This window comes from Xiphias gladius, chromosome 19 (genome assembly GCF_016859285.1).
Source record: "Xiphias gladius isolate SHS-SW01 ecotype Sanya breed wild chromosome 19, ASM1685928v1, whole genome shotgun sequence".
NCBI classification, from domain to species: Eukaryota; Metazoa; Chordata; class Actinopteri; order Istiophoriformes; family Xiphiidae; genus Xiphias; species Xiphias gladius.
Window position 1 is genome coordinate 29,744,648 of NC_053418.1, and position 14,255 is coordinate 29,758,902.

Genomic DNA, 14,255 nt, shown 5'->3' on the forward strand with positions numbered 1-14,255 from the left:
ATTGATTACCACTAATTACATTCATAAATGGAAACATTATCAGGAAGATCCATGAGCCAGGTTCACTTTGTGGCCATATAAAGTGAAATGATAAGATGCCACCTGTATTATTACTTAATCCTGCAGCCCTGTCTTGTAAAGGGGTTCAAATGTAGGGATTTATGATTTATTGTTATAAATTTGTTACTATCTATTAAAGTTTTATCAATACACATTGTGTTCATAGTGTAGTACTGAATAATGTTTGCATAGTCAAATCAAGTCACAAATAAATGTATTCCTAAAATAAAATTCTAAATATATTTTGAATAGTGAAATTAACGATGATTCACTACACACTAACACAACTACGACATACACAATGCACAGAGAGTTGGAGACAGGGATGCTCAACAGTAGTCCACAGTTTGGCCATGTTTGGTTTATCTGGCCTTTCTCAACTGTTCATTCTCTGGTGTTTCTTCTTGTTCCTTTTTATACTTCAACAGCTACCATTAGTTAGGTTCACTTTTACTTTTCATTTTAAATGAGTGTTTTAACCAACTTACTACCACTATTAAATTCATATAAATTCAAAATGTGTATGTATATATATATATATATATATATATATATATGCATTTACTTTTGTCAGACTTAAATTAGCATTTTGTTGTAAGGGATTTTAAAATCAGTCTTCACTTGAGTAGTGGAACTAATGACAACCAATTGCTGACTGAAAGTGGATGAGTGACAAATTTTCCAAAAATCTAAAACGCTACAGTGTGCTTTGGAAAATGGTCAACAAAAATGCATCTCTGCAAGACTGTTTTCCATGCAAAACATATAAGTATTAGAAGTAATTTGGATAAAACATACAAAAACAGTGGTGGTATTTAGAATTAATTCCAGAAAACGTTAAGATCTTAAGTTGGAATGTTGGAATCCTACAGGTGCCCTGCTGTGAGATCTCTAGTCACCCTACATTCAATACCTCCAGTTCTAATCAATGAATGACAGTTGTAGGTTAGTGAAAGTTTCAGTTCTAGTAAGATTACATGGCTTTAACTTTCTCCAATTTTCTCCACATCCTCTCCAATGGCTCTCCCCAGCAGAGGTCTCAGTCAGAAAACCTCCGCTGATCTCAAGTGCACAGTCCTCAGCAGAGAAGGTGCTAGCCAACCAGATGAGGGCCCAGCACAAGCCATGGTAGGACGTTGCAGGGCAGATTCACAAATAATGTCAAGTGTGAACTGGTCTGAAATCTGGCACGGGTTAACAGACAGATCTCTGATCTCATCTTTAACACTTCAGGTACATGGAGTAGCTCAAGTTCATTTGTGACATAGAATCAATACTAAGTGAGTTACTCTAATTAAGGATGTAAGGAATGTACGATAGTGATGTCAGCAGACATTTTCTATCTAAAGAACATGATGAAAAAGTGAAACAGTGCTATGAGCAGTACTTAGGACTCACCAGGAGGGGTGGGACACAATATCATAAACAATATTAAAGTGTTCCAGCAGTACTTACATTTTGTGAACGCTGAGACTGTCTGAGATGATTCCACATTCACACTGTGTGTACAGTTTGTGTCTTGGCACTGTTTCCACTGTCTGGGGCTAAAAGAACTGTGTTTTAAAGTGCTTGGCAGGGAGGAACCAGACTGGTTTCCAAACAGAAGTGTCCTTCACTGCCCAAAGGGCCCAATGTATCCAGGTTGGCTCTTCCTTCAGATAGGGTGTAGAAGACTGGACAAGTCAAACTACACACTGGTGCTATTATGTTTTTTTATTTTTCATTATTATTTTATACACATTATAAACAATATGATGAGGAAATGGTGATTAACCCCTTAACATCCAGCCATTTATTTCCTCTTAAATAGCTTTTTAAGAGTTTTAAGAATAATCTTATTCCACTGTGTCTGACAGTGTCACATACACTGTATTGTGTATCACCTTGTTCCAGCTCTTCATCGAAGCTATACAATGTTTAGACTAAGTCAAATATTCAAACCGAACAAATTTTTGTTTTTATAGCTGCACAGTCCAGTAAATATTCTAGATGTTTTGTGCATTGTTTTATACACAATTTTCTCCAAAAGTCAGTCTGACGGATTTAGTTTGAAGAATAATTGTAATTCCTGACTAACCAATGCAGGTAGGTCAAAGAGATTTGAGGGGTTAATTCATATCAAGATTTGTAGAAGCTTCAGCAGAGTCCTCTAGCAAGCCTCAAAGCCTCAAATTGGACAGACCGTCGGTTCAGCCCTTTCTGCTATGTCACAGGAGGATTTCTTTCAAATACATCGGATAGGGGTGATTTACTCATAAAAATCCTTCGGATCAAAAAAAAGTACGTGTTACTGTGCATTTTAATTTTAGATTGTACTTTTTATCAAAAGCACTAGCATGTTAGATTCTCTTTTTAAGTATCTTTTGATTCAATAATAACTATTTGTGTCTTTTAAGTGGAGTGGAATATGAAATGTGACTGGATTATATTATGTTTTTTCATGACTGAATTTACTTTTAAGTGATGAGCCGTCTGTCACCCCATGTAATAAGGTGAAACAAAACCAATTTTGACATCTGAAAAAACTCGGTATTTTAAAAAAAAAAGCCTCCAAAATATGCCTTGTTGCATGCTGCCTGCTGCGACCCCAGCCGGGGTGGAATGAATAAAGTCTTTCAGCAGTGTTGCCCTTCTCACTGCCTTCTGAGAAAGAGCTTCACCTGTTTGTTAGCGGAGACACTCTCCCATCCAATAGGTGGCGGTAGGGACAGGCAATCAACACGAAAACAGAAGAAGAAAAGGCGGAATAGGAAGAAGAAAACACAGGACACCGGTGAACTTTTGTTGAGCCTCAACAAGCCGTTGGTGTCTGATCTATCATGCTGTTCTTCACTAAAGCGCTTTCTATTTCTTCACACATATATCCCCTTGTGAACACACAGTTCAACATGGTGACAGCGCAGAGAATAAGGAGCATCTCGAACCAGGTAGCGAAGTCCATCCGAGCTGATGCTATGTGGCTAATGCATTAGCACGGCTCACTGACACTGGGTCATGTTATTCCTATTAACGTTATTTCATGTTCCAGCTCAGGAGCTCGTCACGCCTCCCAGGGCTTCGTCCGTTCACTAAACAAACGCTGCCAGGCCAGGCTCCCACCAGTCAACCCCCGAACAAAGTAAGTCCTGCTTCCAGACTTTCCCAAGTTTGACATTTTAAAAATTTCGTTCTTACCGGCTAAATACGTTTTATACTGTGGTGGCAATTCTTTCCGTTCCATATAGTACTAGGAGTCAACTCATGTCTTTCTAAGTTTAATTCATCATCTGCAGATGATCTCAAGCATACAGAGATCAAAGGTCATACAGCAATGAGCAGTATTTTGCAATTAGCAAAGTATGAGCAAGAGCAAAAAAACTTAGTAAGCATTTAGACATCTTAGTGAGTACAGAAGGGAGGGGTTGCTGTGTAACCATTCAAAGAGATAACGAAACACAACATACAAATTGTTTTATTGCAGCTGCAGGGATGAAGGCTGTCTGCCTGGCATCATTTTACCCCTGAAGGTCAACGGAAGAATGAGCAATCAGTGCATTCCATAGATTAATATAATTACAGCAAGGTTAATAGTAAAATTCCAATAGTATTAAATTTTTCCATTACAATACTCCTTTACAAATTGTTAGGGGCTTCTCCTAAATTCTACCACATAGAGTTTCCAGCAAACACTGTATTCATACAAAGTTGAATGGTTCACACCGATTCATTGCATCATCTGTTTTAGGTTAGGAAGCCAAGGGAAATAAATAATAAAGTTAACAGTAAGAAATCTATCAGGTGTATACAGTGCAGAGAAACAGTGGGGAAAAAAAAGAATCCAAAGTGGATTTCGACCACTAACAAGTGAGTACTTGTACCTTGTTTAGTGTCTGACCTCAGGTTTTCTGTGTCAGTGGTTTGCGAGCAGAGTTGATGGTGAAAAGTGGAGGAAAAACATCCATCTGACACCACAAAGGCTGGAGAAACCCAACACTGTGCAGCTAAGGTAACCCACAGTTCAGTTCTTCTTTAAGCATCACTAGCCAGCGTTGAATGTTTAAACTAATGTGTAACTTTGTGTTGCTGGCTAAAAGTGAGCTGTCAGAATCAGCATATGAGAAGCTGGCAGATGAGACATTGGATGCTCTGGCTGATTACTTTGAAGACCTGACAGATGAAGCTTTCACTGGAGCAGACTTCGATGTTGTCTTCTCTGTAAGTCCATCTCTGTCCTGTTCACTGTCACTGTGGAACAGCTCTGACTGCAGAACATGTACATGGTATTTATACTGACTAATGATAGGTTCATGGGCATCAGTTGAGCATGTCAGTCACCTGAGAAGAACTCAAAATGCTTATTATGGTTGATCTTATTTTTTTTACACCTTGGTAATTAGGAGCATGAGTATAAAGAACTACAAAAAAGAATAGTGAGTTTTAATAAACAGGGAATCCTCACATTGAAGGATCTGTATATAATCTGTATATAATTTTTAATTCTACTCAGTAACTATTAGTTTCATATCAAAATTGTTTGACTTATATCAACATATTAATTAAACCACTTTATTGTATCTGTGCTAATTACAAGTGTGTATTGTTAATTTTACCTTTGCAAGGAAATGTACAAGATGTTTTCCATCCAGGTAACACATTGCTTTATTTGGGAATATAATATTTCAAGTGAACAAAACACTTTCATCTTACAAGGAGGTCCACCCTGTTGGTTCAAAAGGTGCCCAGTGGGATTGCAATTAACTGAGACTGTGAAATGTGTTAAGGGCGTTACTTCACTGAATAAGAATAACAACAAAAAAATCCATAACTTTCAGTTAATCAATGGAAAGAAGATGCCTCCTCTTAACTGACACGCAGTGAGAGGACAAACAGTGCGGAGCTTTTTCTTACAGTGAGAATCTGTTTAAATTTTAGAAATATTTAAATGTATTGTGGAAAACCGACCGTGCTGCTCCTTTGTGTTAGTTTCAGTTTTAGGCGCACTTGGATGGAATTATTTGAAAGCTTGAGTGTGGGGCTTTTGCATAAAAATGAATGTCCGTTACATTCAAGCCCTTGTCAGAGTTTGAATAATGCAGATTAAGCCTATCATCACCTGGTAAATCTCTGTATTTAGCAGTATCTTGGAGTTTTAAATATGGTGTCTATGGTGACATTCCTGCGCTGTCCACCGGTTGTAATGTATTTTACGGCAACCAGCAATGATTAATTTGCTAGAGCTGAGGAGGGAAGTAACCTTAGAGATGGACACTGAGTAGGCTACAGCAACTAGAAGTATGGTGGAGCCTATAGTAGAAAACCCTCGAAAGCATCCAAGAAAAGTTTCTAATGCTCCAGATAAAAAAGAAACTGCATTTAATAGGAAGGATTACAGTCTAAACAGAGAGCAATCAAGGCGAGGACAAACACTTATGACCATTGGTGTGGCTTTTCCTTGTTAGAGTGTGCTAAAAGAAAAGAAGGGACTAAGGGCTGACACGGATGTAGCGTTGCTGCTCTTGGATTAGAGGTTGGCATTTGTAAAATATTTGGATGAGGCTATGTAGCTATTACATTTACTCTACCTAAATAATGAATTATTGTCTCAGAACTGTGGACATTTCCCTGGATTCAACAGTGTTTGTGTAATTTCTCTGACTGCCAGAAGGGGGAGACAAAAGCTCCGCATTGCAGATTGAAATATTGGTATGCATCATACATCCCGCCCAGCTTTCACAGCAACACATTGTCTGTCTGAAGTTTTAGTCCTGCTCATGCTCACATGTAAAAAGCTGGTTAGAAACCTGGAGACCCAAATAAATGGCAGAAATAACTGCTTTCTCCATTTCAAATCTAGCTGGGAATCACGGTTCTTTAATCCCCTACCCTGATTATGGAAACTGCGTTTTTCATTTATATGACATTTGAGAAATCAGAATACTGGAGAGAGCTACTGTAACCTGGTTATTAACACAGAATGTGGTCAGCATGAGTTACAGTAGCGACAATGGATTAAATAGTGCCGAGTTTGACATCCCAGAAAAGTGTCAAAACATTCAAAGCGACCACTGAAACCTCTCCTCTCTATTCATTTACTCAGTGTGATCTATACCAGTCATTGTACCAAATATGTCTAAATATACTGCTGAAGTGCTAGAAACATCCTTTAACATTTAGAAAGCAGCTTGTTTGTAACTGCAGTTAAACTTAGTCACAGAGTGTCCAGGGTGCATGGAAAAAGTTAATAACTGAATAAAACCAGTTGACCAGTAGAACCAGTAGAATGGAGTTTAGTGAGTATGACCGTCCACTAAGGGGTGCTGTTCAACAACACCTTTAACAACAAACAACAAATACAGTTTTTCCAGCAGAACCTTGTCATCGACATCTTCGTGTCCTCATTTGTAAAATGTGATTAATGCTGTGAAATGAGAATTCTGGTGTTCAATGTGCTTGTTGACATTATTTTGCCACACTGATAGAAAAGATATAGAAGGTTCACGGGCTCCCCACTCTGCAAATCCTGTTTGCAACCATTTTAAGAGGATTTGTCTTTGAAATTGTTGTCGCAGCATACATGTTACATGTCATAACATATCATTAACATGCTGGCTGATGCTTATTTTGTGACACTTCGGTTCATTTGCTCACACCACCATGTGAGAATCACGAGTTACCAGGTTATTTATTTTCCATACAAACTTCATAATAGGACATTAGCCACATGGGATAATTCCTGACTGTTATACAGATAACACTGTGTGTATACAGGTATGTCCTCAACTCAAGACATATAAGCCTCCAGGCCTTTTAGGATCATTAGATGTCAGGTACAAAATCCAGTTGCTTCTCCTGGAATGCCAGCTGTCAAAATCACCCACTGTGCACAGTGTTGTGAGCGAGTGACCTACTGAGAAGATGAACCAAAAGACTTAAAGGTGAAACATTCTTTAAGCAAGAATAGTGTATGAGATTTTGTTAAACTTTACAGTGGGGAAAAAAAAGGAAAGGAGCATCATACAAAAGTTTGGGCACCCCAAGAGATATGAGCTCTCAGATAACATTTACCAAGGTTTCAGACTTTAATTAGGTTGTTAGGGCTATGGCTTGATCACAGTCATCATTAGGAGAGGCCAGGTGATGCAGATTTTAAAGCTTTTTAAATACTCTGACTCATCAAACCTTGTACCAACAATCAGCAGCCATGGGCTCCTCTAAGCAGCTGCCTAGCAATCTGAAATAATAAAATAATTGATGACCACAAAGCAGAAGGCTAAAAGAAGATAGCGAAGTGTTTTCCGGTAGCCATTTCCTCAGTTCATAATGTAATTAAGAAATCGCAGTGAACGATGTGAGCAGAGCAGTAGTTTTACACTTTTTTTCCGTGATATATTGCAGATGAAATGCCTTTAAAGTGCTGTTGTTTGTTGAAAATGAAAACATCACCTTCCTGCAACAGATCCCCACTTACATTCTCTCTGTAAGGATGTTAGAGAGAATACTATACGGTACTATACAAAATATGGTTGAAAGCAAGCATTTTCTATTTTCTTAACGTAGAGCTTTTCAGGTATAAAATATATCTAAAATGTTTCACAAATTTTGTCAAAGGCCTAGAATGTGCACTGTTAGTTGTATAATAAGGGGAAAAATAGTCAAAAACTGATTTTAAAATAAATATTGTATCAAAAAAGGTGGATCGGAGATCTAGAAGTCAAAGTCAGATACTGATAATACCTTCTCTTCAGTACGGGATTGAAAGACTCCCTGTGATGTGGAGAAGACAAAAACACTCATACACACACATAATGTTAGAATTATACAAATATATTATTAACCAAGTTAGGTTCCATATTATATCCTGTACATGATTAAAACCCGAATACGACATAAGCACGCATGTCAAGGTACTACATAACAGAACAGAAGTTGAGTGAAGTTGAAAAAAGTTGAATTTAAAATACCTTTAATTTTCATAAAATATTATAGTGAAAAGATCAGACCCCTAAGGGGTGCCAGTTGACATCTCAACCAGGGCCCCCAATGTCCAGAAATGGCCCTGCCTTCAGAAGTTCCACACATGGACATATCAGTACTATGACGGGTTCTTAAAACCTGATGATATTTTGGAGTGTGTCATCTCCTGTTCAGATTGACATATCCCCAGCATGTGAACTCTGAGGGACCGTGTGTTTATTTGTGTCAGACTCCCTTTGCCTGATAAATATCACACAAAGATTGGACTACTATCATTAGCATTGGGGAAAAGGTGGCCTTTGTTTCCTGTTTCTCACCATTATCATCACACTGCACTGTCCTCCTGTCTGTCTGTAGTGTTTTTATCCTGACACTGTTAGATCTCCTTTGGGATATCCACTCCACAGATCATGTGACTATCTCAAAAGTGTTGAGTCTATTTTATTTTTCATTCCTCTCTCCTTCTATTTTACTGTAACATGTTCTTCCACCTTGTCAATGCTCCATGAGAGGGTTATTAATAAAGCAGCCAGCTGTTTGTGTTTCTGTGTGTATGTCCTTTTTTATTTTTTTTTCATTGGAAAACAGCTGTGTCTGCTGGCTCTGACCAATTGGTCAGTGTTCAAATCTTGGCAACTGACCCCCTTTTACAATTGGCTGCAGTGACATATGGGGCCATAAACGACAGAGACACACACACACTGCAGAATGCAGAGAGCTGTGACAGTGTACACTGCAGACGGTCTCTCCTGGAGTAAATCCTTCTGGAATAAACAAGAAGAAGCAGTCAGCTCTTTAACGTTGCTTCTTGTTTCAAACCTAATCCTACATCTTGAAGAGTATCGTCCTTGTTACAGGGTTGCTTCAATGAACGAGGTATTAGCATCTTCGAAGGAACAGTTTAACGCTTTCCTCCCCCTATATTCACAAATCTTTTTTTTTAAACATTTTTAATTGTGTATAGATCAAACAAATGAGACACAACATGTTCATTATTTAGCTTTAGAAGTTGTTAGCTGTTTCCTCTGTTCCCAGTCATTTTGCCAAGCTAAGCTAACCATGTCCGAACTCCTGCTCTGTACTGAACACAAAGACATGGGATCTATCCACCTGAACATTTGAATCTGAAAGAAAGCAAATATTTTCCAAAATGTTTCAAAAATGTTTAAAATAGACTCCACACCTACAAAAGTAAAGCAGGGTAAATCAGAACATTATGTGAAGATTAATGCAGTATGTTTGTGTTACTTGGACATTTTTAGTTTTGTTCCATTAGATGTGTTGTTGAAATGGCTTATTAAATGTGTGTGTAATATCTTTGTACAGAGTGGTGTGTTAACGGTGAAGGTGGGCGGGGACTATGGCACCTACGTCATCAACAAACAGACACCAAACAGACAGATCTGGCTTTCTTCTCCCACCAGGTAAGACTGGAGCGCAGTACCGCATCCGACTCCACACCCTGATGATGTTGAGGAAAGAAACACGTGAGCACATTTTATTCTACACTGAGTGTGACACACATCACACCATCACAGAGTGGTTCCTCAGGCACCTGCCTCTGTGCCTCTACAACACAACATCTGTCTGCAGCTGTCTGCCCACTCTCCTCTGCGCTGCTGTTGTTGACACAGAGATGTCAAGACAGCTGCAGATCGCTGCTCTGTGTTCATGCAGATTAGACAACAGATGTGGTGTGCAGACAAGCATGGATGTTTTAAACTTACAGTGACGGGAATGATGGAGAAACGATAAGAGTAGTAAATCTCTCATGCATCTCATTGTAGGTTGAAAGGTTCAAGTCAACATCACAGCGGGGTGTGGTCTGTTGTACTTTTGACCCGATCTTTAGAATAAAATGGCATCAACAGGTTCATGCTCAGCGGCATTTATAACGGTGATGTTTCAAAACCAAATCCATTCATTTAAATTAAATTAACACTATTAGTAATTTGATGGTGGAGGCAGAGTGGATCCATGCTGAGCTTTGGCATACAATGTCAACTTTGGTGTACCAGGGCACCAGGTTTGTGCGGATTTGTGATCAGAAAGAATAGCGATGATTAAGGACACAAATGCTGATTGTTTTTTTTTTCCCTCCTGATACCAAGGAACAATCCCTGTTAATCAGAAAAAGTGACTCTGTTCTTTAATTTAAAGTAACCCGTCCTTGCTCATTTTCCATCTGCCAGTCCTGAAGTGCGCTGAACATTCTGACAACACCCTGAATCTCCAGTCCCTATATGCCTGCTGCTGCTGTTTGATTCTAGCAGGTGCATGCGTCCGTCCATGCATCCACTGGTTCCAAGCAGGTCTTTTCCCCGCTCCACTATCTTTATATGCCAGATCAAGTTCTGCCGGACCGACTCACATCTCTGAAGCCTGAAATTTGCCTGTGAATTCATATACAATAAATGCTGTAATTATCATCCACTTAAAATTATTTTTCAAACATGCATTTAATTTGTTATTGTCTGGTATTGATCTTAACACATACAGTTAGGTACATAAATATTTGGACAGTCATGTAATTTTTGTAATATTGCCTCTGTACACCACCACAATGGATTTGAAACAAAGCCATCAAGATGTGATTGAAGTGTAGACTTTCAGCTTTAATTCAAGGGGTTTCACAAAAATATCTGTTTAGGAATTACAGCCATTTTTATGTATGAGTGCCTCATTTTTCAGAGGCTCGAAAGTAACTGGATAAATTAACTCAATTGTATATATAAGGATTTTTAATACTTGGATTAAAATCTTCTGAGTTTCCTCCCCTGAAATGCTTTGCAGCCGTTCTCGGTTGCTGCTTGTTTTTGGGTCTTTCTGCCCTCAGTTTTGTCTTCAGTTATGTATACAGTTACAGAACTGTATACAGCAGAACACATTACAGAGAACATTGAAATTAGATGGGTAAAACACAAGAAAAAAAGACAACCAGTCATATACAGTACATACAGATGCGTGACAAATTGAAGGAAAAACCTGAAAAATGAGTGGAGATACAGGAAGACAATGCCCTGATCCGTAGGACATAAGGGGTCACTGAATGGTTTGAGGTGTTTAAAAATTATGTGAATCGTATGCTATGGCCTTCGCAGTCACCAGATCTCAACCCAACTGAACACCTATGGTAGATTTTGGACTGACTTGTTAGACAGCGCTCTCCTCCACCATCATCAAAACACTAAATGAGGGAATATCTTTTGGAGGAATGGTGTTCCAGTAGAGTTCCAGAGACTTGTAGAATCTAGGCCAAGTCACACTGATTGTTCTAGTGGCTCGTGGTGACTGAACACCATATTAAGGGATGTTATGTTGTTTTTTTCATTTTATTTGTCACCCATCTGTACATATACAAATCAACCAATAGGGCACCCACACATAGATGGGCTGGGTACATGGTCGATTGACTTCAGGCCAATCACATTCCCAAACTGGCAGAGTGGTAAGGGGTGTGTCCAGTAATGGACATGAGTGACACCATATGTGTTCCATAACCAGGAGAAGTGCATTCTTGAGGCAATAACCATGCTTTTATAGAGGAGCTCTTTACTAAAAAGGTGTCTATTCATTGTACCGTACATACTTTAAAACACTTTACAAAGTGCTACAAATATTTAGTGTCTTAAAAACTTCAAAAAGTGAAGTTAAATTAAAAAGAAAAATAAATAAATAAAGTAGGGATTTGGAAGTCACAAAACACCAACAAAACTCGTTAATTGAGAAGTCCTCAGCCTCATGGAAATAAACTTTTGAGATAAGACAAAAAAAAATTCTCTTTTCTTTGAAATGTCAACATTTCAGTGAATTTCCTTTATTCTCTTGTGTTTGCAGTGGACCAAAGCGCTACGACTGGACAGGTGACCACTGGGTGTACACTCATGATGGAATTAGCCTCCACCAGCTGCTTTCTAAAGAGTTTTCCATCATCTTCAATAAAAACTTGGACCTATCTGGCTTGCCCTATTCCTGAGACCCCACATCTGCTAATGACTGCCTGTAGGAGAACTACTGTGACTCATGGAACAACTGTTCCATCATATGGGAGCCAAAGACACAACGTATATACGTATAACTCCACAGTACTTAATCAGCATCAGCCCTTAGGAGAGCAGTTGTGTATGATGACAGTCATCACTATGTTTGAATGCTCTGTTGTTTATCTATATGTTCACTAATAATATATTCTCCATGTGTATTACATGCTGATAACGAAAACATTTTCATTAAATAGATGTGGAATTCAACCACATTCAGTCTCCATATAATCTCATCCATGTCGGCAGTATCCCACACTGTCCAATCAATGAACACGTGATCCTCTTTCCATTGCAATGAGCATTTTCACATGCTAGTGACATTGTTGTCAACATCTCACTTATTCTGAGAAACATCTTACCCCCAACAACACCTGAGTTTCTCAACTGTGAGGGATATTCTCATGTTTTAAACTGCTGGCAACCTTAAAGGCACTAGCTAGCAGACAGTATTTCCCAATATTGCTATTTATTAATTTATTTTATTTGTAAGGTACCATTTACAATATTAAACATAAATATTACAATTTTATGAATTGTATCAGAGTTAGCTGAAACCTCATTTCATCTGCAGTCACTTAGCAGGTCACAATTAAAACATACACAGTGACAGAACAGCATAAAACAAACCGGATACATATTGTAATACACAGCACTACATCACACACACACCCCAAATCAGCAAAAGGTATACGTATAAAAGCAAGGGTGTTTGTAAACAAAGCAAAGCTAATAAATTGAAGGGTCAGTGGATACAGAGGGGGTGACTTTTAGTAGATTTTTCAGCCCAGAGCATACTGACTGCCCATATGCAGTGCGATGAAACGGAACAGTACAGTCTGGTAGAGAATACATTCTTTTGGATTTTCCAGAGTTCTCTGAACCAAATTAAACAGTCACATAATGGAGGAAAGGTCAAGCCAGTTAAAATTTTATACACATGACACAAATTTGAATATAATCTAAAATTCTCAAAGCTCAGAAGATAATGTTTCTCCAGTATTCTACAGTGATGAGACTGAATTTGTGTTTTATCCAGAATTTTAAAGGTTTGTTTGTACAAAGACTCCACAGCCTGACCACAACATGTAACACAACAGGACGCGAGAAAGGATCATAGCATTTAGAAATATCTCAGCTTCACAGAAAGACAGTAAATTATAAGGCCAAAATATAGACTAAATAAGATTGGGTCTAAAACTGATCCTTGAGGTACACTCATTTATCTGTTTGTCTCACTCCTACTGTGCTGACATACTATACATTAATACTGCCACATTCCCAATAAAGCTTATTTACATATTTTTCCTTTTCTGTTGTCAGGCAACAGAGCAAGTATGAAATAATGAATTTAACGCATCCCATTAAGACTACATGTTAAAGAGGTCCTGCATACTTAAACATGTTTTTAAAAATAGCTGTAGAAGCACCAACAGACTGCACTCTTTCCCTTCAGACACTCATGGCTTGGCAATGGTTGCAAATGGCAGTAGGTCCTTCAATAGCAACACTGCTATAATGGCTCAGGGCTGGGGGTAAAGTTACGCTTTAACCAGCAGTCACTTCTAAGCTATTTGCAAGCTGCTGCTCTGCACTGCTAAAATCCTGACCTTATAACTGCAACGTCATCAGACAAAATCACCATACACACAAGTTAAAGACAACGGCTGTTTGCGAAAAGTCGGTAAATCTAGCAAAAAAGGCGCTAAGTTTGAAACACTGTCTGAAGACAACCCCCTGATAACGTAATAGAAACTGTTTGGGCCAATTCATTTTGAAACGGCAACAGCCAATGGGGAAACTCCAAAATTTGACTGGCCGACCAATAGTGTAACATCAGCAATCAGTTACACAGCATATGGCTGACCAATAGTGTAACTTTATCACGCACTGACTCACTCAGTCACAGACATTCTAGTGATGGGAAATCCAGCTCAACTTTAGTGAACCAGATCATTTGGCTTCATTTCTCCCTTTTATAAGTCAGCCATATTTAGCAATGATTTGACCTGTGATTGGTAGTCGTGCATGTATATCATTTATACTAAACCTTGTAATTTCCAGAATACAATTTTTACATTATGTTTGATATGAAAACAGTAATGTAAAAACAAACACTATTCTATATGTGCACATAATGTTTTATTTATAATGAATGTTGTAAATTACCATTTAGCTACAAATACTAAACACAATGCAGTC

The 14,255-nt window shown here is 38.4% G+C and overlaps 1 protein-coding gene across 1 annotated transcript; it reads left to right on the forward strand.

The window, feature by feature from the left end:
• Positions 1-2,718: 2,718 nt before the first annotated feature.
• fxn (frataxin) lies at positions 2,719-12,263 on the forward strand. Its single transcript, XM_040156324.1, has 6 exons — positions 2,719-2,987; positions 3,089-3,178; positions 3,954-4,045; positions 4,134-4,254; positions 9,340-9,437; positions 11,851-12,263. The coding sequence occupies exons 1-6, from the start codon at positions 2,880-2,882 to the stop codon at positions 11,987-11,989; spliced, it is 648 nt and encodes a 215-aa protein (XP_040012258.1). The 5' UTR covers positions 2,719-2,879; the 3' UTR covers positions 11,990-12,263.
• Positions 12,264-14,255: the final 1,992 nt, after the last annotated feature.

Excerpts from the sequence above, each read along its gene's own strand:
- fxn (XM_040156324.1), top strand. The coding sequence starts at position 2,880 with ATGCTGTTCTTCACTAAAGCGCTTTCTATTTCTTCACACATATATCCC. Across the intron at positions 3,179-3,953 it reads CCAGTCAACCCCCGAACAAA|TGGTTTGCGAGCAGAGTTGA; the intron begins GTAAGTCCTGCT and ends TTTCTGTGTCAG. Across the intron at positions 9,438-11,850 it reads TGGCTTTCTTCTCCCACCAG|TGGACCAAAGCGCTACGACT; the intron begins GTAAGACTGGAG and ends TTGTGTTTGCAG.